Source organism: Stenella coeruleoalba (assembly GCF_951394435.1).
Source record: "Stenella coeruleoalba genome assembly, chromosome: 6".
In the NCBI taxonomy this organism is placed as follows: Eukaryota; Metazoa; Chordata; class Mammalia; order Artiodactyla; family Delphinidae; genus Stenella; species Stenella coeruleoalba.
The window spans coordinates 41,648,756-41,673,784 of record NC_137151.1 but is presented as its reverse complement, the minus strand read 5'-3'; the positions used below and the strand labels follow the sequence as shown (position 1 = coordinate 41,673,784).

At 37.4% G+C, this 25,029-nt stretch overlaps 1 protein-coding gene across 7 annotated transcripts in view; it reads right to left on the bottom strand.

Moving 5' to 3' along the window:
- ARHGAP15 (Rho GTPase activating protein 15) overlaps nt 1-25,029 on the bottom strand; it is a 622,596-nt gene that overhangs the window by 505,688 nt on the left and 91,879 nt on the right. For all 7 annotated transcript variants that reach the window (XM_079924573.1, XM_079924572.1, XM_079924570.1 and 4 more), the window contains 2 exons: nt 20,584-20,645; nt 6,398-6,485 (listed from right to left, as the gene is read on the bottom strand). In XM_079924573.1, coding sequence (XP_079780699.1) covers nt 6,398-6,485; nt 20,584-20,645 — 150 coding nt within the window. The remainder of the gene's footprint in view (nt 1-6,397; nt 6,486-20,583; nt 20,646-25,029) is intronic.

Genomic DNA, 25,029 nt, shown 5'->3' with positions numbered 1-25,029 from the left:
GGACTTCTCTGCCACTAGATGAATCAAATAATACTGTAGCTGCTTTTGAGGCAAAAGTTTTTGCTCTTGGACTAAATGAGTTGAAGTTAGAAGAATCATCTCCTCTCTTGCCTTTTTCCTGTGATAGTACTGGTCTTTTTAAGACAAGCAACACCTGGGTCATACTGCTGTTCAGCATGTAGTTGTTAAAAGAAGAGCCACGGGAGATTATTCTAGCGTGAAGATGTCTGGAGAATACTGACACACCTTATTAAAGAGTTGCCCCTGGTAGCAAATCTCAGCCCATGGCATTCTTCTCAATCCTTTTCTTTTATCCTATTTTCCAGCCGAACTAAAAAATTCATTTCTCTTTTCAGCACACAGACCTTGCCCATTTTCAGTTTCATGCCATTGTTCATATTTTTTTACTCCACTGGAATTTTCCCTGCCCACAAATCTCCACATATTGAAATTATAACCATCCTTCAAGGCCTAATTCAAATCTTTCACAGATGTGAGCTGTCCCTCCTTTAAATGTTAAAAAAAAAACAAAACAAAAAAAACAAAACAAAAAAAACACTCTCCTATGTTTCTTATTTCATCTCATCCTATTTTTTGGCAGAGATGCTATAAAGCAAAGACTATATCTTGATTATATCTCTATGCCTTATATGTAGCCCTAACGAGCAAGCTGTTCATTGTAGGATTTCAATACATATTCTTATGAAGTCTTTTCCCACCAAGGCTTATATAAATAGCACTAACTTGATTAACCAAATGCATATTTAAATGAAAGTGAGGTAGATTGTAATGAGAAACTATGCTATTTGGATCAACTCTCCCACTGCAAACAATGAAAAACGCTGGATAAAATATTTCTTTTTAAAATTAACCTTAAAAGAATTGAAAGGCTGAAAAGATAGTGGGAACATTCAGGGTAAATATTTTTTGGAGGTGAGAATCTGAACCCACAGAGAAAAGCAGAATATCAAATCAAAATAACTGCACCTTTCCTGAGGGCATTATAAAAGGATAAAGGAGAACCAATATTCAACTTGTTCCCTTTCTCCAATCCCAAGGGATTATAAAGAAGACCGCCTTTGTAGATGAACAATGTTAAGAGAAGAAGGAGTGAAAAATAATTCTGTCCCTGATAAAGTGTAGCACAGCTGTAGCCCTCCTTTTATGTACACATAACTCAAAAATTTTAAACTGTTAAATTGATCTAATCAATCACTGGAAGTGCCCCCAGACAATTTAGAAAAATACAAAACACTCTGGAGTAGGACACATTTATTCCAGGCCTCAGAGAACCTCCCATGATAGTTCAATAACAATGATTAGCACACAGTCAAAGATAAGCAGACACACAAGGAAACAAAGCAACATGAGTGAGAACCAGTAGAAACAGCCTGATGTAGACTTCAGATGCTAGAATCACAAGACACAGAATATAAAAAAACTATGCCTTCTAATTTTCACAAAATAAAAGAGAGTCTTTAACATTCAGGAAAAAAACCTACAACAAATGACATAGTAAATTTAAAAAAGAAACAAACTTCTAGAAATAAAAATTATAATAATTGAAATAAAAATAATGTTTATCACAAAGGGAGACTGAGTTAAATTAGAAGATAAATCAAGATAAGTTATTTGGAATGCAGTTCAGAAAGACAGAAAGAAAGAAGAATATAAAACATGTGGAGGATAGAGTGAGAAAATTTAACATAGGTTTAACTAGGGGCTTAGAAGAAAATAAGAGAGAAAATGTAAAAGAAGCTACATCTGAGAAGATAATAGCTTGGAAATTTGTAAAATACATTAATGACAGTTATAATCAATTTCAAGAGGCCCAACAATCCAGGCAGGGAAAATAAAAAGATATTGACACCTGGATGCATCACAGTGAAACAGTGGAAACACAAAGGTAATGAGAAAATATTATGAGGGACCAAAGAACAGTGGTTAGATTAACAGGTAACTTCTTGATAACAATAATGGATGACAGAAAACAGTGGAATGATATCTTTGATGTGCCAAAAGAGTATTACTGCCAACTCAAAATTCTATATCCAGAGAGAATATATATTTCCAAAATGATGGAGAAATAGAGACATTTGAAACAAGCAGATGCTGAGACAGATTGTCACGACAAGACCCTTACTACAGGAATTTCTCAGAATATACTTCAAATAGAAGAAAAAATAATCCTAGAGGGAAGGTCTAAGATACAGGAATATATAAATAACAAGGAACATGGCAAATATTGGGCAAATAAAAATCAATATTGATTCTATAAAAGAGAATAAATAATGTCTAGTGCTGTTAAAAAAGAATTAAAATACAGACAGAAATAGCATATACATTGGGAAGGTGATAAGTGAATTAAAACTATTCTAAAGTAATATTTGAATAGCTTTAGTCTTCAATAAGTTATAATTCTAGGCAAGTCACTAACAGAACACCAAGTGTATCACTCCTAAAACAGTAAAGAAAAATATGAAATGATTAAAACAAAATGAAAGGAAGGAAAAAGCAGGACATATTGATATTTAGAGAAAGAAGCAAGAAACAAAAGAAACACATGCTGTGATTCCATTTTATAAATTCAAAAGCAGACAAAGTATACTATATTTTTAAGGGCTACAGATATAGGTGGGAAAATAATAAAGGGTGATAAAATAATGACTAAAATGCCATCTAAGTCTGTGGCAAGGGAAGAGGCTGTGATGACATACAGACAATAGGCAGGGGTGGGGCTTCTGGAGGGCTGGCAGGGTGTGCATCTTGCCCTGGGTGGTGGTTATGTAGAAGTTTGATTATAACTGTTAAAATATACATACATGTTTTATACATTTTACTAAAAATGGTTTCTGCATTATTTTCCAGTGACAATATTTTAAAATTTTAAAGTGAGTTACAAATCAGAATACAGAATAAGAACACTGTCCTTTCCTTTATAATCCAGAAAATCCGGAACTAAGGACACCAGTGGTTTTCCAATGCTCCTTTTCACAGGAGGGCCAGCCAGTCTGGACCAAACTTTCTCTGGTCTGAGGTGAAGTGAACAAAACAGAGACAATGTATGTAGACGTAGGAGGGAGATGGTTTCCTCTCTTGGTAAAGACTGTCTTTAATTTTGAGGTTTTATCCCACCTAGATTTAGGATTGGGGTATTATACAATGTCCTTTCTGTTAGAAAGTGACAGTAGTAGTAGGCAGTACTTTACTCTTTAATGTCATTAAAAAAGAAAAACAGAATAGGTCAGTCCTCCTTTTCCTTGAATAGGTCACTGAGGACCCAGAGCCTATGAATCTCTGATTTACACACACCAGCAAAGTGACTGTGTTTCTTTTCAGGGGGAGGCTGCTTTTGATAAAAATGTGACTTGGTTATGAACTGACAGAATTTCAGTGAGAAAGAAATATAATCAAACATGGAATGTGGGATCAGGCACAACACCGTGTGACATTCTGTATTAAATGTGAAAGCAGTAAGGTTAAGAGACAATGAAGGAAGATGAGGGTCCCAGGAAAATATATATGGATAAGCAGGATATTACATCTAGAACCCCAAATGGAGAAATGGCTTCATTTTCAGAATTATTCAGTGCTCAGACACAATATTTTATGCTGCCTATGGATACATATTTCTTTTTTTGGAGACAGTACACGCTGGTATTCCTTGAATTAATATACCTTTTCTTCTACGCACGTGTGAATCAATTCAAGTGCAAAACTAAGATAGTATAATGATAAGTTATAATTATACTATACCCTATATTATGTACTATAGAATACAGTATATTTATATTTTAATGGAGTATATTAGAATATAATAATTATTTTATGGCTACTATGCATATTTTTATTTTATTAACTAATTTTATTCCTTACTAATTCTCTTGGCAAATATTACTATCTCCACTTTACAGATGAGGATTCTGAAGCTCAAAGCAGTTGAATAAGTTTGTCAGCTCCTAAGTGGCAAAACTAGAATAAAGCTCCCTATGGTTGAACTTCAAAGCCCTTCTCCTAGCTACTCTGCTGCTTTGTCTCACCACTGCATTAACATTCAAAGATCATTCCTGTACAGATTAAAATGCCATTTAGTCTTTTAAGCCACATTTTGCACTCACTTAGGCAGCTTCTACAGACCCCCTTGGAGAAAAGGACAGACTTTCCCAGAAGTACAATGAACAGTAATACCAGGACATGTGTAAGGGGGCACAAGAGAAATTCAGAAACTTGAGCATAAATCTCTTTCAAAATAAAACCACAGTATCTTTCATCAAGGCCTGGTAATCATCATATCATTTCTCTGAGACTGGAATTGGTAAATGTGGGCTATCCCACCAGGCCTTTAATATTTGGTTAGAAATGAATCCAAGAACTTGACTAGCAAGACAATCCATGCAGTACAAACAGGAATCTGCAATTCTTTCCCCTACTACCACAAAACACAGTTAGTTCCTGCCCAGAATTTGCTTTGAAGACAATGAGTGTCTGGGAGAAACCATAAGAGCACTGAAAATGGGACTAGAAGTAATAAATAGGGACTGCCAAAAAAAAAAAAGAAAAAAAAAGGGGTTAACAAATTTCCTCTAAAAGTAAAATCTATCGTCAATTTACAACAGTTCTGAAGCTTGAACTAGAGGCATGCAATTAGTGAGCTGACTTGCAAAGTTTGCCTACAGTAAGGGGGAGTTTCTTCCACCTGTACGAAATTAAGCACCTGATAACTATCTCCTGGTATGAGGAGACTAAAATAATAAAATAAAAATAAACCAAATGCTTTAACTTGGAATCTAATCTCTCCCATTATCCCAGCACATTCACATAAACTCTGCTCCAATGGAATTCTTCTCACCCAGCAGGATGAAGATCATCTTCTCAGCAGCCAAATTCAGCAAGGCAAGTGACTTTCCTCCCTTCCTGATTTCCCCTTTAGAACTCATTCAAAGGGAAGACAAAGGACCCGTGGGTGGATGGGAGTTGTTTTGTACCTAGCCTTTAGGGATACCTTATTTTTCTTAAAAAGATTATCTCAACATTACTGTAGCCAAAAAATAAAAACAAAACAAAACCCTAAAACAAATTTCTGAGGCAGTTTAAATTAAAAATACAAAGGACTGAGATATATTTTTAATTTATTCATAATTAGTTTACAGATTGGACTGCACCGAGACTCCAAAATCAGCAAGCTACTTGGGGATAAAGGCTATTGCAATTATCAGGAGCAAGCCAAATGCTACCTTTTGTTCTTACTAAAATCTTCTCCTTTAAAAAAAAAAAAAAAATCTCCTAGCAAATGATTTTCTATTTCCTATTTAAAGAGGATTACATAGCAAACACGACTAGTGGCTGGAAAGCAAAGAATCTTCCATCGTTTTATTACCTGCCAAATACAAATTAGTTCATTGTGGTTAATTCCTGCCAGGAGACCCCTTTTCCCTGCTGCCCATCAGGCCGTTGGGGTATGGCAGGTTGGTTCCTGCCCAGAGTCCTTCCTACTCAGGAGGCTGTCAGATATGCTGCTTGCCCACTGTCTCCAACATCGTGTGGCAGCTCTGGTGTTCGGGCAGCAAGGTTTTGAGCTTGAATTGCCCCAGTAACTAGCTCAGAATTGCTCCGACTATCACTGTCAAATCTCTGTGGGCATATATGATGCCCTCCTCCAGGTACAAATCAAGAAGCCCTACAAATTTCACTTTGTAATAACTATTGGATACAGAAATTGTATTAGTTCCATTAGATGGAGTCATAGAACTGTTCAGAAAGGTTAGCTGGATGCAGTGAATGTCACAGTTAGACTAAGATAAAAAATCACTGTTAACTTAGAGTGTTTCCTCATTGGTAACACCCTATATTAAGGTATCATTTATAAACAGTTTATTATTATTTATTAATGTGTGAAGCACTTTATAGCATGCTAGATAACAACTTAAATTCATGTATTAAAGATGCACATACATGGTTTAATACGATTTATGCCTTATAATATTCTTTAAAACAGCTTTCCATAGTCTCATCCGTTAAGTATTTATTACTAATGCATTTTATAACATACTTTATACTACATTATTTGAGCAAGTAGCTGCATTTAGTGATCATTTCATAAATAAGAATAAAGCATTTATAAATGGCACCTTAATTTAAAGTGTTACCTTCCCATTACTAGAGAGCTGCTTGCCATTCATCTCATTTTGTGATTATTCTCCAAATGCACCACTTAATAAAACAAACACTAAGTTCTATTTTCCCTTCATCTGATTAAAAGTTTATTGAGTCATTTTCCTCCATCTGCTTTCAGATGTTGATAGCTTGGAGGCTTTAGTGTGATTTCTGTTGAAACCAAACTTTTAATTCAACGATATTTCTGTAAACATGATAATAGTAGAAACAGAGAACTACCCACCATATTAGACAGAGCCTGCTGCTTGGATTCTTTGTAAAATTCAATTTTTCGACTAGAAAGAACAATCCAGGAAGTAGACCAGTTTTTCCTTAGGAGAGAAAAAAGCAAAAAAGCACTATCACTTGAAGAAATCATTCACAGGTATTGTATGAGCAACATTTGGAATAAGTAGAGACTAACTTTATTTTTAACCAGAATTCCTAATAATCTTTTCTTTATTAAAATCTACAGGTGGTATGGAATTTAGATTAAAAAAATAATAAAAATATTCTGTAATTTTTATATATCATGGCATTTATAGTAAAAGTTTCATCATTTGTAGATCTTCCCCAAATCTTTTTCAGCTATCAAAAATCCAACCTCGTGTATCCATGTCTTCCACTCCATAAAAAGTCTATGTTTCTGCAGCAAACCAAAAACAGCAAAGTAAAAATAGAAATCAGAACCTTGTCCTTCATCGTTATATCTCTTCATTGGTTTAGTATACATCAGAGTCTGCAAAACTAATCAGCTAATTTGCCTGCCTAGTTCACAATATTTTTCAATGTTGAAACTCAATGCAAATAAAGGGAGTCAAATGCTTTTTACTTTTTTGCCAATCAAATTGGCAAAAATTAGAAGGAATAATACCAAGGTTTACTGAGAGTATGGAGAAATGGATTCTCCCATACAGTTTTGGTGGGAGTGGAAACAACTTTTCAGGAGTGAATTTGGCAATATGTTTTTTAAAAAATATTTTTAAATGTGTATATCTTTTGATTGAACAAGCCCATTACTATGAAGTTAAATTTATCCTAAAGAAATCATCTCATAAGTTAAGGCTCTGTACATAAGAAGGAAGTGCACCATTTCTTAATTCTGCATCTAAAATATCAAAAAATGAGATAGGTTATGTAAATTGCATATAATGGAGTCATACAATGGACTAATGAACCCTGTGCTTAGCAGAATCCTGATGTGGGAAGATTTTAATGCAGACCATAATATAATATGTAGTTCATAAGACCATGCTGTGCTATTTACCTATGATTGTCCTCACCCATCCCAGCCCCTTCTGATTATCAATTCCCATTCATCGAAGTTCAAATATTATGTCCTCAAATATGTCTTCCATGACTTCCTCACATAGAACTTAGGATAAATTAAAAAGTTTTTTTTTGTAAATTTCACTTCTCTCTCTCCCCCATTAAATAAAAAGCTCCAAATCGACAGAAAACATTTCATCCTTACAGAGATACCCCCAGTGACAAGCAACAGTGCCTTGGACAGAGTAGGCAATAAATATGTATTTGTTGAGTCAATGATTAAACTTAGGCATGGGGGTAAAAAATAAAAAGCTGGATATAACAATAGTTAAATCAGAGAGTGAAACCATAGCTTTTGATTTTCCTTTTCATTGAACATGTATTACTTCAATACGCAGATGTGTATATATTTGTGTCATAAAGAAAGACAAATGTTTTAGATGGTAAAAGATTAAGGAGATTAGTATACATAAGTTTCTATTACATCATATTGCTGCAGTTTGCTTTGGTTTAACACTCAGTTCAGAATAGCTGAATTCGTTTTACAAAAGTGATTTTTTAAAAAAGTTTACAAAAAGACTACTCTGATCCATAGAAAACTACACAAAGATACATTTTAAATGACCATTTGAGATCTTTGTGTAATTTAGTTCCACTTGCCTCATAGTCTCTAGGGGCTTGATTTAAAGGACAGCTGTGATTCAGTAAAGTTAATATTTACAAGATTAGGCTGCTCTTACATGCCTGAAGCTTTCCTAATGATACATCACTGTGTTAAAAAGAAAAAAAACTGGATAAACAGAAACAAAACAAACACAATGTGTATTTTCCACCATGCAAATATGAACACTATGTTCTTGGACCCACTTGTCTTCAAATAGTCACTTTTTCAATCAAATGATGAAAAAGATGGAGGAAAAATGAAAACCACATAGACCTTTTTCTTCCCTTGCCTTAGTTCCCATTTCTCGTTTTAGGTAACAGTAGCAGCAAGATGAATTGCAACACCTGTAGCCTTCTTCTTATGCAGGTCATAATATTAGATGGCCCAAGATAGAGTAAACATTGGTGGGACTGCTGTTCTAGACTGGGCATCTTTTTTATCTCCACCCCTTACTTTGACCATATGTAACCAAGGAGAATGGGACACCCCCAGGCATGAGGGAACCTATATTTAACCTGCCTGTTGTATTTCCCACTATATTTTTCATCTCCTGGCAAGAGATACTCTATACCTTATTTGCTTCCTGTCTATAGCAAGCCCTGAGTAAATGGTTCTGATTTGATCTTTTTCAGATGTTGATCGTTTATAGAATGTGTTGGCATTACTCTTCCCTTTCTTAAACTTGGAACTGGAACTGGTTAGAACTGAAGTTGCATGAAATTCGATTACCTCATGGTTCACAGTTAGAACTTTGAACTGCTGTGAAATATTCCCTCTTAGGTGAATCTGATGAACAAGCTGAATAGGGTAAGAACTGCAGGTATTGGAACCTTAGTAATATGAATTGTTCTGGCACTTTACATACAGTAAATTTCTTTTTGATCTTATAAACTACAAACAATGTCTTTATGAATACAAGTGAAGATTTTTCCAATTTAAGATAATTTCATTTCAAAAAGAAAAATAGAATGCTGTTTTTCAATGTTTTAGAGGCTCCATTTTTAATTCAGTTTTTCATGATCTCTTTTAAAATAATAATTAGCATAAATTATTTTGAGTACCTAGTATAAGTTTGCTTGTCTACTGGAGATTTAGCTTCGCAAAAAAGATGAAGGTACTAATCTGTCCATTTACTAATATGGAAAACAAAGTTCAGAGTGTTTAGGTAACTTACTTAAGGCCATACACTTAGAGTCAAACTCAGTTTCTCCGATTCTGAAGCCTAAAATCTGTTCACTAATTTATGTTGTGGGTTTCTTTTTAAAGATTAAAGAGTATAGGCATACATCATTTTATTGTGCTTCACAGATATTGTGTTTTTTTACAAACTGAACCTTGCCTTCAAGTCTACTGGCGCAATTTTTCCAACAGTGTTTGTTCACTTCATGTCTCGGTGTCACATATTGGTAATTCTCGCAGTATTTAAAACTTTTACATTATTATTATATTTGTTATGGTGATCTGTGATCAGTGATCTTGATGTCACTATTGTAATTGTTTTGGGGCACCGTGAACCATGCCCATATAAGACAGCTAACTTAATCCATAAGTGTTATGTGTGTTCTGACTGCTCCACCGACTGGCCTTTCCCCATCTCTCTTCCTCTCCTCAGGCCTCCCTATTCCCTGAGACAGAGCAATATTGAAATTAGGCCAATTAGTAGCTCTACAATGGCCTCTAGGTGTTCAAGTGAAAGGAAGAGTTGCATCTCTCTCACTTTAAATTGAAAGCTAGTCATGATTAAGTTTAGCGAGGAAGGCAGGTCAAAAACCAAAACAGGCTGACAGCTAAGCCTCTGGTGCCAAGCAGTTAGCCAAGTGAATGCAAAGGAAAAGTTCTCGAAGGAAATTAAAAGTGCTACTCCAGTGAACACATGAATGATAGAAAAGCAAAACAGTCTTAATGCTGATATGGAGAAAGTTTTAGTGGTTTGGACAGAAATCAAACCAGACGCAACATTCCCTTAAGCCAAAGCCTAATCCAGAGCAAGATTTTAATGCTCTTCAATTCTGTGAAGGCTGAGAGAGATGAGGAAGATGCAGAGGAAAAGTCTGAAGCAAGCAGAGGTTGGTTCATGAGGTTTAAGGAAAGAAGCTGTCTCAGTAACATCAAAGTACAAGGTGAAGCAGCAAATGCTGATGTAGAAGCTGCAGCAAGTTGTCCAGAAGCTCTAGCTAAGATAATTAATGAAGGTGACTACAACTAAACAAGAGATTTTCCATGTAGACAAAATAGTCTTCTATTGGAAGAAGATGCCATCTAGGACTTTCATAGCTAGAGAAGAGAAGTCAATGCCCAACTTCAAAAGCCTCAAAGCACAGACAGACTGTCTTGTTAGGGGTTAATGCAGCTGGTGACTTTAAGTTGAAGCCAAAGCTCCTTTACCATTCTGAAAGTCCTAGGATCCTTAAGAATTACGCTAAATCTACTCTGCCTGTGCTCTATAAATGGGATGACAAAGCCTGGGTGAAAGCACATCTCTTGGCAACATGGTTTATTGAATACTTTAAGTCCACTTTTGAGACTTGCTGCTCAGAAAAAAAGATTCCTTTCAAAATATTAGTGTTCATTGACAAATTACCTGGTTACTCAAGAGCTCTGATGAAGATATACAATGAAATTAATGTTGTTTTTATGCCTACTAACATAACATCCATTCTGCAGCCCATGGATCAAGGAGTTCTATCATGTAAGAAATACATTATAGCTGCTATAGGTCATGATTCGTCTGATGGGTATGGGAAAAGTAAATTGAAAACCTTTTGGAAAGTATTCAATATTTTTGATGCCATTAAGAACATTCCTGATTCATGGGAAGAGGTCAAAACATCAACATTAACGGGAGTCTGAATTAGTTGATTCCAACCCTCATGAATGACTTTGAGGGGTTCAATGCATCAGTGGAGGAAGTGACTGCAGAAGTGATGGAGATAGCAAGAGGGCTAGAATTAGAAGTGGAGCCTGAGGATGTGACTAAATTGCCACAATCTCATGATAAAACTTTAAAGAATGAAGAATTGCTTCTTATGGATGAGCAAAGAAAGTGGTTTCTTCTGATGGAATCTATTTCTGGTGAAGTTGCTGTGAAGACTGTTGAAATGATACCAAAGGATTTCGAATATTACATAAATTTAGTTGATAGAGCAGGGGCAGGGTTTGAGAGGACTGACTCCAATTTGAAAGAAGTTCTACTGTGAGTAAATTGCTTTCAAACAGCACTGCACGCTACAGAGAAATCGTTTGTGAAAGAAAGAGTCAATTGATGAGGTAAACTTTATTATTTTCTTATTTTCAAAAACTGCCCAGCCACCCCAACCTGTAGTATTCACCACCCTGAGGAGTCGGCAGTCATCAACATCAAGGCAAGACGCTCCACCAGCAAAAAGATTATGACTCACTGAAGGCTCAGATGATGGTTAGCATGTTTTAGCAATACAGTATTTTTGAATTAAGGTATGTACATTGTTTTTTAGACATAATGTTATCGCACATTTCATAGACTACGGTAGAGTGTAAACATAAATTTATATGCAAGGGGAAACCAAAAAAAATCATGTGACTCTCTTTGTTGCCTTAATTTCTTTATTGAGGTGTTCTGGAACCAAACGAGCAATATACTGTTTTCTTGGTTAAGGAGATTGTCAATGTCAGATTTCACCATAGTTTGGGTCCTAAGTCTCAAATTATAAAAGCTAGAGTGCAGAGCCTGTGACAAGGTATAAGCCATCTGGACTGTCAAATTAACTGTTTTACCTAATGTTAATTAGAAGGATTGGTCAAAGGCCCACCACTCTCAAGCTCTATTTTTCTCTTGGGAATTGAGCTGATTTAAAGGAGTCACATGATGAGTCTTTCAATTCCTCATAAGAAGCCGGAAGCAGGGATGTGCTTCTAACCATGACACCACCTCTTTCTCTTTCCTGCTAGGGGATTATTCTGGTTTGTGATGAGTAGACTCACCTGCACTCAGTAGGGAGTCTAAAACCAGAAAGTGTTTCCAAATCCTCTAGTCTAGGAGTGGCTAAGAATTCACCTAATGGGAATATCTTTTAACCTATGACTTAGGTCAGAACCTTCCTCTCTGAATGAAGTAGTCTAGAGACTTGGCTATTTTCTTCACAGTATCTTTCAAGTCCATTCCCCATTTGATGTGTTTGGCCCATTGTGCTGCTTGTAATTCTCAGGATATCAGCAGAAAAGCTTTCTCACCAGTTACTCTAACACAGCAAGCCTTTTGATGGCACTGTCAGCTCTGGAGGGAGTATGAATAGGATCAACTGGCAAGGTTTTGCCTTGACTTGTACCTTTAATGCTTTCTGTATGCAACCAAATCCTTATAGGTGACAGTTTTTCGGTGTATTGAGATTCAACTCAGAGAGCGAGTAACTCCTTCAAGTTTAGAGGGCTTAGGCAGGACTTTAAAAATAGCCCTTTTGAGGATGAAGCGATTTTCAGAATGGAAAGGAAGTCCCTCTACTTTCCTAGTACCCCCAAAGAGGGGAACACCATGACCTCCTGGAGCTTTTCCGCTCCTCGGCACAATATCTGACATTTAGTGAGTGCTTATCAAAGGTTTTTGAGTAAAAGAATATATGGGTTCTCAAATTTCAGGAGGGTCACACATCTAGATTACTCCTGCCCTGTTTGTTGTTATTTACTAACAAGGACTACAAAAGCACCTACTTCTTGCATTTCCCTTATTTATTCCTTAGTTCCCAAGTGTTTTGATAAGTCTTTCATAGCACTGTTTTAAAAGTATCTAACATTCCTGGTTTAGTATATCTTTTTCTAATTTATAATTCTAGTGGCAATACCTGAGCTTTCTCTAGAGGGCTTCCTGACTTCTCAGATGTGTTTCAATAAGATAAGCTATTATGCATGTATTGGTTCTCACTCTGTGCTAGGTATGGCACCTGGCATTTTGTGTCAAGTAATTTAATCCCCAAAACAGTCACAAGTATCTACTGAGCATCTACCACAGGACAGATACAATTCCAAGGACTGAATATATAAAGGCAAATAGCAGAGACCTCAAGGCATTTATGTCTAACTCAGAGAAGACAGGCAGTAAACACAGAAACAAATCCTCCACATTCAGATAAAAAAATTGAGGCTTAGTGAGGTTGCATCCTACCCAAGGGCATCAAAGTCATAAATATGGGATTCAGACCAAGTCTTCTGGACTTAGAAGGCCATGCTCATTCTGCTGTATCAGTTGTCTCTAGAGCAGGTGGCATGCAATTCTCCCTTAGTCATATTGGGCACGTCTATGCAGAGCCTCATGATAGACTCTGAGAGAGGAAGACACCCAAGTGCTGTCAAAGAGTTACTTGAACATCTTTCTCCTTGGAACAAGGGCACTTCTTAGCCTGACCTGGGCTGTTCTGCAATGCTGACCTGGAAGCCCTTTCATCTCTACCTTCCCAAGATGGCCAGCAAGTAACTTCATCCATTGATGGGAGCCAATTAATGCATCAACACTTCATCATCTTAACTTTGGGGGAGTTCTCTTTTATTTTTCCACACAGAGAGATAAACACCAAGCTGTTGGACAGACTTGAGGGCTAAACAAGATACATAGGTCAGGAAATGTCCAACTTCAGTAAGTCAGAGGTCCCAGGAATAGGTGAGAGAGTCTCCGCATGAATTTACAAGTAACAATTAGGTAAGGGATTGATATTGACACTAGTGATTCAGTACAGGAAATATATCCTGGGACAATAAATGCAGGCTATTTATTTTAATTTTTTTTGTTACAAGACATCACATCTAAGGGGGGAAAAAGATCCTTAATGTAATTAGGAAGGAGGAAGAACTAAATTCTAATAAGGACAATTAGTTACAATTAATGAAATTGGTGGGACAATTTCTCCAAGTGAGACACTTCAGAGAGCTTCCCTAAAACAAATCCTGAGTTGTAAAGGTAGAAAGTAAAAACAAAGCAAAACAAAACAACCCCCAAACCAAAGAAAACTCAACACAGGCATCAGCTTGACCAAAAACTCTGCATTCTACAAAACGGACACCGGATGGCAGCACATAATAACAGCAGCTTGGTAACAGCTTATCTGAAGAACGCTTGATGGAAAATGGCCCTTAAGATATTCGTTATCGTAATAAGAATCTGTTAGCTTGAACTCAGGTTTAACGTATTCATCTGCTCTAACATCAAAGCCTTATAACTTACATTCACCTCTCCTATGCCTCCTTTGGTAATGACACGGTGACAAACGAAAAAGTCAGAGGAAAATATATGTGAGGTTACTTTGTAAATTTCAGACTCACTCTGGGCCACCTGCCTCTGTTATCTGACTGGATTTGACTTGATTCTGTACCTCTGGTGGGGGTGAATGTGATTTACTCTAGTGTCCTTGACTGATTTACTGAAAAATCACTTGGACACTGTTTAAGTGTTCTGACTAGTTCTCAAACTGGTAGGTGAAGAACTTATTGCTTCTCTCTTAAGCTTCTTGTAATTTGCCTCTGCTTTAAAAAAAGGGTCAAAGAGACACTGATGTATAAATATATACATCTCTGCCACTATTGCAAGAAATGTAAAAGCTTTATATATTCGAAGGGTTACTAGAAGTTGGAAATTATAACAGAGCATGTGTTGGAAATCATGAAACTCAAGCAACCTTTTACAAATTAACTTCAGTATTCCATACTCTCCAAACCTTCCCTCCAGTCCTCATTATGGAACATTAAAAAGAGAGAAAGACAGACGAAGCCTGGAAGAAGTTATTGGGATCTTGAGCAGAAAATGCTAAAAAAAAAAAAAAGTTTACATTAGGAGGGTACTTTGGTATCATGTTCTACAGAGTCTATTCTGAGAAACAATTGTTTAAAAAGAAGAAAAAACAAATAAAAACTAAGGTCTAACAGCCATGGGCTCTAGGATGAAAATACACACTAGTAGACATAACGCTGCACTACCTTTACTCGATTTCTTCCCAAATACCTCTCTGTCCATATTTTCACCCTCAAGTACTTCTTCCCAGGTCCCTCTGAAAAGCAGAGCAGAGTGAAAAGCCATGATAAGATGTACAGAGCCACAAATGAGATGACGAAGGGGCAGGCTTGAAAGGTATAGAGGGAGAGATAAGGGTACGGAAATAGCTTACATGCTGTCGGGGGCTTTCATAAATTAAAGTTGTTTTCAATTAAAGAATTGAAAACAGCTCTTTGCTAAGGTCTCCGAGAGCTTCAGAGAAACCTGGGCTACTTAGCTTTTGGGGATAGATGTACCAAAATGCAGGAATTTCTAAACTTTATCAGAAAAAGCATACTTTCAATGTTCACAAAGAAAAACTAAAGTTGAATGCTGAATGTCTTCGGCTTTCAACCCCGTCTGTCTGTTTGGGGAGATTTCTAGAACTTCATTTCAAAATAAAGTTAAATTTATGTCCCTTTACAAATGTAAGATACAGCCAAGGAGTTCTCCTTCCTTCCACCCACTCTTGTTGTATTCAGAGATAGGTCAAACTTGTCTTAGAAAGAAAAAATATATGAAAGAGGAAAGGAAGCTAAAGAAAAAGGAACAGGAGGAGGGAAAGAAAGAAAAATAAGAACACAAGATATAATGTGGATGACCTGTCATGTATTTATGAGTAGAAAACTTTGAGATTAATAAAATAGTATTAAGTGACAATTGAAGCCCTTTGTACTGTTTTTTTTTTTTTTTTTTTTTTTTTGCTGTACGCAGGCCTCTCACTGTTGTGGCCTCTCCCGTCGCGGAGCACAGGCTCCAGACGAGCAGCCTCAGCGGCCATGGCTCACAGGCCCAGCCGCTCCGCGGCATGTGGGATCTTCCCGGACCGGGGCACGAACCTGTGTCCCCTGCATCGGCAGGCAGACTCTCAACCATTGCGCCACCAGGGAAGCCCCTTTGTACTGTTGATGGTATGAAATAAACGAACAATTTTTGCTTCCTGGCCTCAAACATCTTCTAGCAAGAGGGAAAAATCCAACCTACTTTAAACAGAGGACAGGGCTAAAAATCTGATACCAACTATACATGCAATAAGATTGAGAGAAGGAGAGGTTGATACAAGTGACCAAGTTTCTCCATTTGTAAGATTGAAAGCGGTAATATAGCCTATTTTAGAGTATTATTTCAGAATTACTAGTAAAGCAATTATCCAAGTACTTGACAGAATAAGCATCTGTTACTATTGCAGTAACTGATTATAATTTATAAAAAGATATAAAGTTCCCTGATAAATGGGGAAAAGGCTATGGAAAGAAATTTTACATAAGAAATACAAATTATAGCAACTATGGTATACTATTTAATAGTTACTCAATTTCCAATGGTATAAAAACTACACAGTTTTTCAAAGTTATGATTAAACTGACCATTTTGTTACTAGTTACAAAAAACATACAGACTCCTTGGGCAAGCAGTATGTCAATACATAACAGTCATTTAAAAATGGTCTTGTGATTTAATTAAGTCATCTAGGCTTAGAAATTCTCTTAAGAAGATATAAAAGAAAAATTGACAAGCAATAGTAGGTTTACTGCATTTATAACTATTTTAGTATAAAACTGGAATCAACTTAAAAATCTAATAAAAGAGGAACGTAGAAATGGCTTGGTGTATTACAGTCCCATCAACATTGTGGTGTATTATATGTTATTAAACATGCTGACTATATATACTACAATTTTCAATCTGTAATGTGTTTATAATAAAAACTAAAGCAATCCTTAAAACAACTAAAAATAGAGCTACCATATGATCCTGAAATCTCACCCCTGGGCATATACCCAGAGAAAACCATAATTTGAAAAGATACCTGCACCCCAATGTTCACTGCAGCACTATTTACAAAAGCCAAGACAAGAAAGCAACGTAAATGTCCATCAACAGATGAATGTATAAAGAACATGTGGTGTATATATATACATATATATGTATATCTATACACACACACACCCCTACATATACATATACATATATACATACATACATAAATACATACACACACACACACACAGTGGAATATTACTCAGCCATAAAAATGAATGAAATAATGCCATTTGCTGCTGTTGCAAATGGGTGGACTGAGAGATTGTCATACCAAGTGAAGTAAGCCAGACAGAGAAAGACAAATATCATGTGATATCGCTTATATGTGGAATCTAAAAAAAGAAAAGAAAAGAAAAAGACACAAATGAACTTATTTCCAAAACAGAAAGAGACTCACAGATACAGAAAACAAACTTATGGTTACCAAAGGGGAAAGGGGGATGGATGGGAGGGATGAATTATGAGACTGGGATTTTATACACTACTGTGTATAAAATAGATAACCAACAAGAACCTACTGTATAGCACAGGAAACTATACTCAATATTATGTAATAACCTATAAGGGAAAAGAATCTGAACAAGAATATATATATACATATATATATATATATATATATGTATATATATAGAACTGAATCGTTGTGCTGTAAACCTGAAACTTGCATGATATCATAAATCAACCATACTTCAATTAAAATTTTTTAAAAAATTCAAAAAAGAAAGCAAATCCCACAAACAATAAAGAATGAAATTATGGAACAATATGGATCAAATTTAAAAATATCTGGTCACTAAGGACTTTCATCAGCAAGGTAAATAGATAGTGGGAGACTTGGAGGAGATATCTGCCAAGCCTAAAGTTGACAATGTATTACTACCTGGTGCACATCAGGAGTTCTCTCAAAAAAAAAAAAAAGGAGAAACTCAGTAGAAGATAGTCAGAGTTTATGCACAGGCGATTCTTGGAATGCAGAGCCTGACTGACTCTAAATAGGTGACATGATGCTTAACTGAAACACAAGTCAGAAGAATAAAAATAAATGCAACAATAAAGTAATGTCCTATAGCCATCAACTTGCAAAACTGAAAGTTTGATAATGCTGCATGCTGATGAGATCATGGAGCGAGGAGATCCCTTCTGCATTGTGGAGAGAGTGTGAACCGATGCATTCATTCTGGAGAAAGTTTGGCATGTAGCACCCAAATCATTTATAACCGTGTGTACCTTACCACCAAGCAATCCTTTACTCCTGGGGGTATGCCCCAGAGAGAATTCCTCACAGGTCTGTAAGGAGACATATCGGTGTGGTTTGTTGCAATGTTGTTTGGGATGGAAGGAGTTAGGGACAATTTAGGTATCCACTCCTGGAAGACTGAGTAAGTAAAATTTGATGTGTGTTCACAATGGCAAAATGGGCAGCAGTTGGAAGAAATTAACTTGTTTTAAATATACAGATATAGATAAGATATCCTAACATTGACTAACATTGAATGAAAGCAGTACGGACCAGAATGAGGCTTATAACCAAAGGCTTATGCAATTTAGAACACATTCACTTACACACTGTTTTCTAGAATGCCATACATATAGCCAAATAAATGTATGGAGAGAGGATTTGATGAACATACATTCTACAGAGGATTGAAGTGAGGAATGGAGATGAAGAATAAAATAAAACCAACTAGGGGTCTTGCCCAGAATGATGATAATACAAGGCCACACACTGAAGAGGAAAATCAACTCAATTTGTACACCTGAGGTTAAAAGCAAAGACAAAAACAAAAACGAAAAACTAAAATTTATATAACTTTAAATTAAAAAGCTGAAAGAATGCATAATTGCATGTAAGCTGATTGAAATAACAATAAAACATAGTATAAAATAATGTTTATATGAATTTAAACTAGAACACAGAAATGGTTTGTAAGCTGATTAAAGTAACAACAAATACAAAATGGTATACACACTGGTTGAAATTACCTAAAAATGTATTCATGTGAGTATGTTAGGGAAAAGGCCTGGTTGTGCTCCTCTACTTTTTCTTGACACCACTTTCTAGGAAAACATTTTACTGGGATGGTTTATGGATAGCTTATGGGCAAGGACATTGTAAAAGATCACTGTGGTGGCACATCATCTTGTTTCCTTGGAGTTCCTTTTAGCATCTCCTCCTCTTGCTTGCATGAGTCTGGAGGCTAAGACTGACCAAAGCTATCACTCCTCTTTCCTGCTAAGCCCCAGTGAAAGGTGAAGTGATAACTTAGACAAGTCCTCTTCTGTCCCTCTATGGATTTTTTGTCCACATCGCTGGTAAGGTAAGAAAGGGTTTTGACTTATCTTGGGAAGATTTATCATTGCACCTTTCACTAGCTGATATAACTGGGAGAAAAGTCTAGGGGAAAGTTGGCACTAGATTGGGTTAATCAAAGAATCCCTCCTGGGTCCTTTCAGAACCCAACATATTAAGTCAGGTTTTCCACTGGGGCCAGGACTAGATGAGTCTTTGAAAGCAGCATTGCATTTGATCTTGTCTCCTGTGCATCTCCCTCCTGGACCCTTCAAAGGAGGGTGGCTGCAGGGTTACTGCAGAGGAACAGTCTAGGAGAGGGTTCAAGGCCCTGTTTGCTATCTGAGAATAAAACATAATACGGGCAGAAAATAGAGTTTGTTCTTTAAAATTGAAATAGTTATTTTAAGTAGTGGAATTATGGATGATAGTTTTCCCCAATTTTACTTCTTTTAAATAAATATATACTTACTCCACTATAGCAAACAAACAATAGCATACTTCATTCTCTAGTGTTGGCCAGAGTTCCATTCTAGTAATGAATTGTATTATACAATTAATAAGTGTCCCATTGTATAGCTAATTAGTGAATTTATCCTGTATGATTTTAACTATTAATAATACAGTCATGAATAAATGCCTTTTCTCCCACTGTAAGCACTTTCTACATACCTTTGCAGCTTGCATATAACCTAGCACAAAGCTAAGTATATTATAAGACCTACATGAGAAATAGGGAAAATTCTAAAATGGAGATGATTATTTCTAAATATCCCATACATAAAAAACATGTAGTGTGTTTGTCTACCCTCCTATCAACCTTATTTTTTTCTCCAAGTTTTTTCTTGTTGTTGCCTAGGGAATCCTTATTACATTTTCTAATTTCTCTCACCTACTCTGTGTTGACCTCATCTCCAAGTGCAGCAACTTCCAACTTTTTATCTGACAGATTATTTTCCTTTTATTTTTTCTCAAATGATTTTTATTTGAGCAACAAATGTATTTCAAATCCTCCATCCTTCAAAAAATTATGATCCCAATGTACTGTAGGGAGATTTTTATATACTGCAAAATGAGTCCTTTCATCCCTTAATCTATTAATCCCAGAAATCAAGACCCATTATCTTATTTCTTCACATATTTTTTAAGATTTCAAGTCTTAGAAGGTCATGAAGCACTTCATTTATATATTCTGTGCAACAAAATAAAATGTAGTGCTTTGTTGGAAAACTATAATTATATTAAAAATACTGTTGATCTTAGTGATAGCAGAAAGGAATATTCTAGTCATGTACTATAGGGCCTACCTTTCTAAACAATAGCAGTGACACAACTGAGGAGATGGGGAACTGGCATAGTTATATAAAAGTGAATTAAAAAAACTTTTATTACCTTAGTTTCTTTCCTCCATCTGCAATTTTAGCTTTTTGAAGATAACCTTCTTTTTCAACCATCTGCAAGAAGAATACATATATTAAAACTGTGACAAACTCCTATGCATTATTAGTTTGAATGAACCTGTGCTTTCCAACAGTCATTGCAGTGATGGAAGTTTCCAGTCATAGAACTTCATCAACAATGCATATATAGATTATGGGAAGTGCCTTCAAGATCAGTCATTACAAGCTGTTAAATATCCAAAAGAAAGATAACAAAGAGTAATGTGAATGATTTGTTAGATAGTGATACACCTTTACTTACTTTTCCTTCTGGGCATTGAAGTCACTTGCTTACAAAATTGATTAAAAATGGTAAAACAAAAACAAATTTAATGCCTTCCTTAATTTTACCAATCATCCTTGGAAAAGTTCTTCCTTTTCACTCCTCATTTCCACTTCCTCATGTACCTGCTGATGCCAGTGAGTGAGAAAAAGTCAACAGCAGCAGGTAACTGGGCCGGTTAAACTGGAAGGGCATTTAAAACACTGACATTCCATGCATTTCGTTCAGTTAGTTGCCAAGAGATGCTGTAGCAGCATTATCTCATTATCTTCCTCCATGATGTGGGTTTGCTTCCTTTCCTATTTGTATTTATTGGCTTTCATTGCTAATACAGCTGCACATTCCTTAAAGGAGATTCAACCATTCCTTATCATTCCACAGAGGTTTTTGTGGAGTTCTAGGGTAAATAAATATACAATGCAAATTGTGATGTGGTGACTCCCAGCAAAGTCTATAATAGATGTTTTAATTTCTTAGTGCCCTATTTCTACCTTCCCCTGTCAGTCCTGCACCCCTCCCATCCCTAGATCTTACCTGTGTTCCATCTTTTCGATCTTGGTAAATTGCCAACAACCTTCACCCGCACCCCCATGCTATATGCTGAAAGCTTTAAGGAGTCACCTACCTAATATCAAAGGACCACACTCCCTCAGTGCCACCCTACATGCCTTCCTCCTGACTGTAATATTTCACTTCCACCATATCTTCATCTCATCAATTCCCAGATATATTAAATCTACTTTAAAATGTAATATTTCTCTCTATTGTTAGAGAGTTCTTCCATGTTTCCTCTGCAATCTCTTTTTAGATGCCCTGTCCTGAATCTTCATTTTCATTCTGCCATTACCACTATCACAGGGCTTATTTGGTTGTACCTGCACCTGTGCTGTGACTCTTCCTTTCACACTTGTGTTCCCAGCACAGAGAGTACTTGCTGGCACCAATGATCACAATAATAAATATTCTTTGAACAAATGAGTGGATGAATGAATGGCTATTTAAATGTTTATTTAAATTTTTATAGGAAACTGGACAAGCAAAAATAATCTGTCTGCATTATGACAGGTTAAAGGAAGAGATATTTGGGTGTGAGTTGTTCCAAACCACTAAAATTTCATCAGTTAAAGAATTGGCTACTTACAAGACTCACTCTGATATAGGTGAGATCTTTTCTGATTTGTTTATTATTATATTCCTAATACACAGCACAATACTTAGCTTTCAAAATACACTGGATGGAGGAATCAGGAGGATGGCGGAAGAGTAAAACGCGGAGATCACCTTCCTCCCCACAGATACACCAGAAATACATCTACACGTGGAACAGCTCCTACAGAGCACCTACTGAACGCTGGCAGAAGACCTCAGACCTCCCAAAAGGCAAGAAACTCCCCACATGCCTGGGTAGGGCAAAAGAAAAAAGAATAAACAGAGACAAAAGAATAGGGACGGGACCTGCACCAGTGGGAGGGAGCTGTAAAGGAGGAAAAGTTTCCACACACTAGGAAGCCCCTTCGCGGGCGGAGACTGCGGGTGGCGGAGGGGGGAAGCTTCGGAGTCGCGGAGGAGAGCGCAGCCACAGGGGTGCAGAGGGCAAAGCGGAGAGATTCCTGCACAAAGGATCAGTGCCGACCGGCAGTCACCAGCCCGAGAGGCTTATCTGCTCACCCGCCAGAGCGGGTGGGGCTGGGAGCTGAGACTCGGCTTCGATAGGAGCGCAGGGAGAGGAATGGGGTTGGCGGCGTGAACACAGCCTGAAAGGGGTTAGTGCACCACGGCTAGCCGGGAAAGAGTCCGGGGAAAAGTCTGGAGCTGCCGAAGAGGCAAGAGACTTTTTCTTCCCTCTTTGTTTCCTGGTGCCCGAGGAGAGGGGATTAAGAGCGCTGCTTAAAGGAGCTCCAGAGATGGGCGCGAGCCGCGGCTAACATCGCGGACCCCAGAGACGGGCATGAGACGCTAAGGCTGCTGCTGCCGCCACCAAGAACCCTGTGGGCAAGCACAGGTCACTCTCCACACCTCCCCTCCCGGGAGCCTGTGCAGCCCGCCACTGCCAGGGTCCCGGGATCCAGGGACAACTTCCCCAGGAGAACGCACGGCGCGCCTCAGCTGGTGCAACGTCCCGCTGGCCTCTGCCGCCACGGGCTCGCCCCGCATCCATAGCCCTCCCTCCCCTGGGCCTGAGTGAGCCAGAGCCCGCGAATCAGCTGCTCCTTTAACCCCGTCCTGTCTGAGCGAAGAACAGACGCCCTCCAGCGACCTACACACAGAGGCAGGGCCAAATCCAAAGCTGAGCCCCGGGAGCTGTGCGAACAAAGAAGAGAAAGGGAAATCTTTCCCAGCAGCCTCAGAAGCAGCGGATTAACGCTCCACAATCAACTTGATGTACCCTGCATCTGTGGAATACCTGAATAGACAACGAATCATCCCAAATTGAGGAGGTGGACTTTGAGAGCAAGATTTATGATTTTTTCCCCTTTTCCTCTTTTTGTGCGTGTGTATGTGTATGCTTCTGTGTGAGATTTTGTCCGTATAGCTTTGCTTTCACCATTTGTGCTAGGGTTCTAGCCGTCCATCCTTTTTTTTTCTTAAAAAATTTTTTTTTCTTAATAATAATTTTTTTATTTTAATAACTTTATTTTATCTTACTTTATTTTATCTTCTTTCTTTCTTTCTTTCCTTCCTTCCTATTTTTTTTTTCTTTCTTTCTACTTTTTCTCCCTTTTATTCTGAGCCGTGTGGATGAAAGGCTCTTGGTGCTACAGCCAGGAGTCAGTGCTGTGCCTCTGAGGTGGGAGAGCCAACTTCAGGACACTGGTCCACAAGAGACCTCCCAGCTACACATAATATCAAACGGCGAAAATCTCCCAGAGATCTCCATCTCAACACCAGCACCCAGCTTCACTCAACCACAGCAAGCTACAGTGCTGGACACCCTATGCCAAACAACTAGCAAGACAGGAACACAACCCCACCCATTGGCAGAGAGGCTGCCTAAAATCATAAAAAGTCCACAGACACCCCAAAACACACCACCAGACGTGAACCTGCTCATCAGAAAGACAAGATCCAGCCTCACCCACCAGAACACAGGCACTAGTCCCCTCCACCAGGAAGCCTACACAACCCACTGAACCAACTTTAGCCACTGGGGACAGACACCAAAAACAACGGGAACTATGAACCTGGAGCCTGCAAAAAGGAGACCCCAAACACAGTAAGATAAGCAAAATGAGAAGACAGAAGAACACACAGCAGATGAAGGAGCAAGATAAAAACCCACCAGACCTAACAAATGAAGAGGAAATAGATAGTCTACCTGAAAAAGAATTCAGAATATTGATAGTAAAGATGATCCAAAATCTTGGAAATAGAATATAGAAAATGCAAGAAACATTTAACAAGGACCAAGAAGAACTAAAGATGAAACAAGCAATGATGAACAACACAATAAATGAAATTAAAAATACTCTAGATGGGATCAATAGCAGAATAACTGAGGCAGAAGAACAGATAAGTGACCTGGAAGATAAAATAGTGCAAATAACTACTACAGAGCAGATTAAAGAAAAAAGAATGAAAAGAACTGAGGACAGTCTCAGAGACCTCTGGGACAACATTAAACGCACCAACATTCGAATTATAGGGGTTCCAGAAGAAGAGAAAAAGAAAGGGACTGAGAAAATATTTGAAGAGATTATAGTTGAAAACTTCCCTAATATGGGAAAGGAAATAGTTAATCAAGTCCAGGAAGCACAGATAGTCCCATACAGGATAAATCCAAGGAGAAATACGCCAAGACACATATTAATCAAACTGTCAAAAATTAAATACAAAGAAAACATATTAAAAGCAGCAAGGGAAAAACAACAAATAACACACAAGGGAATCCCCATAAGGTTAACAGCTGATCTTTCAGCAGAAACTCTGCAAGCCAGAAGGGACTGGCAGGACATATTTAAAGTGATGAAGAAGAAAAACCTGCAACCAAGATTACCCAGCAAGGATCTCATTCAGATTTGATGGAGAAATCAAAACCTTTACAGACAAGCAAAAGCTGAGAGTTCAGCACCACCAAACCAGCCTTACAACAAATGCTAAAGGAACTTCTCTAAGCAA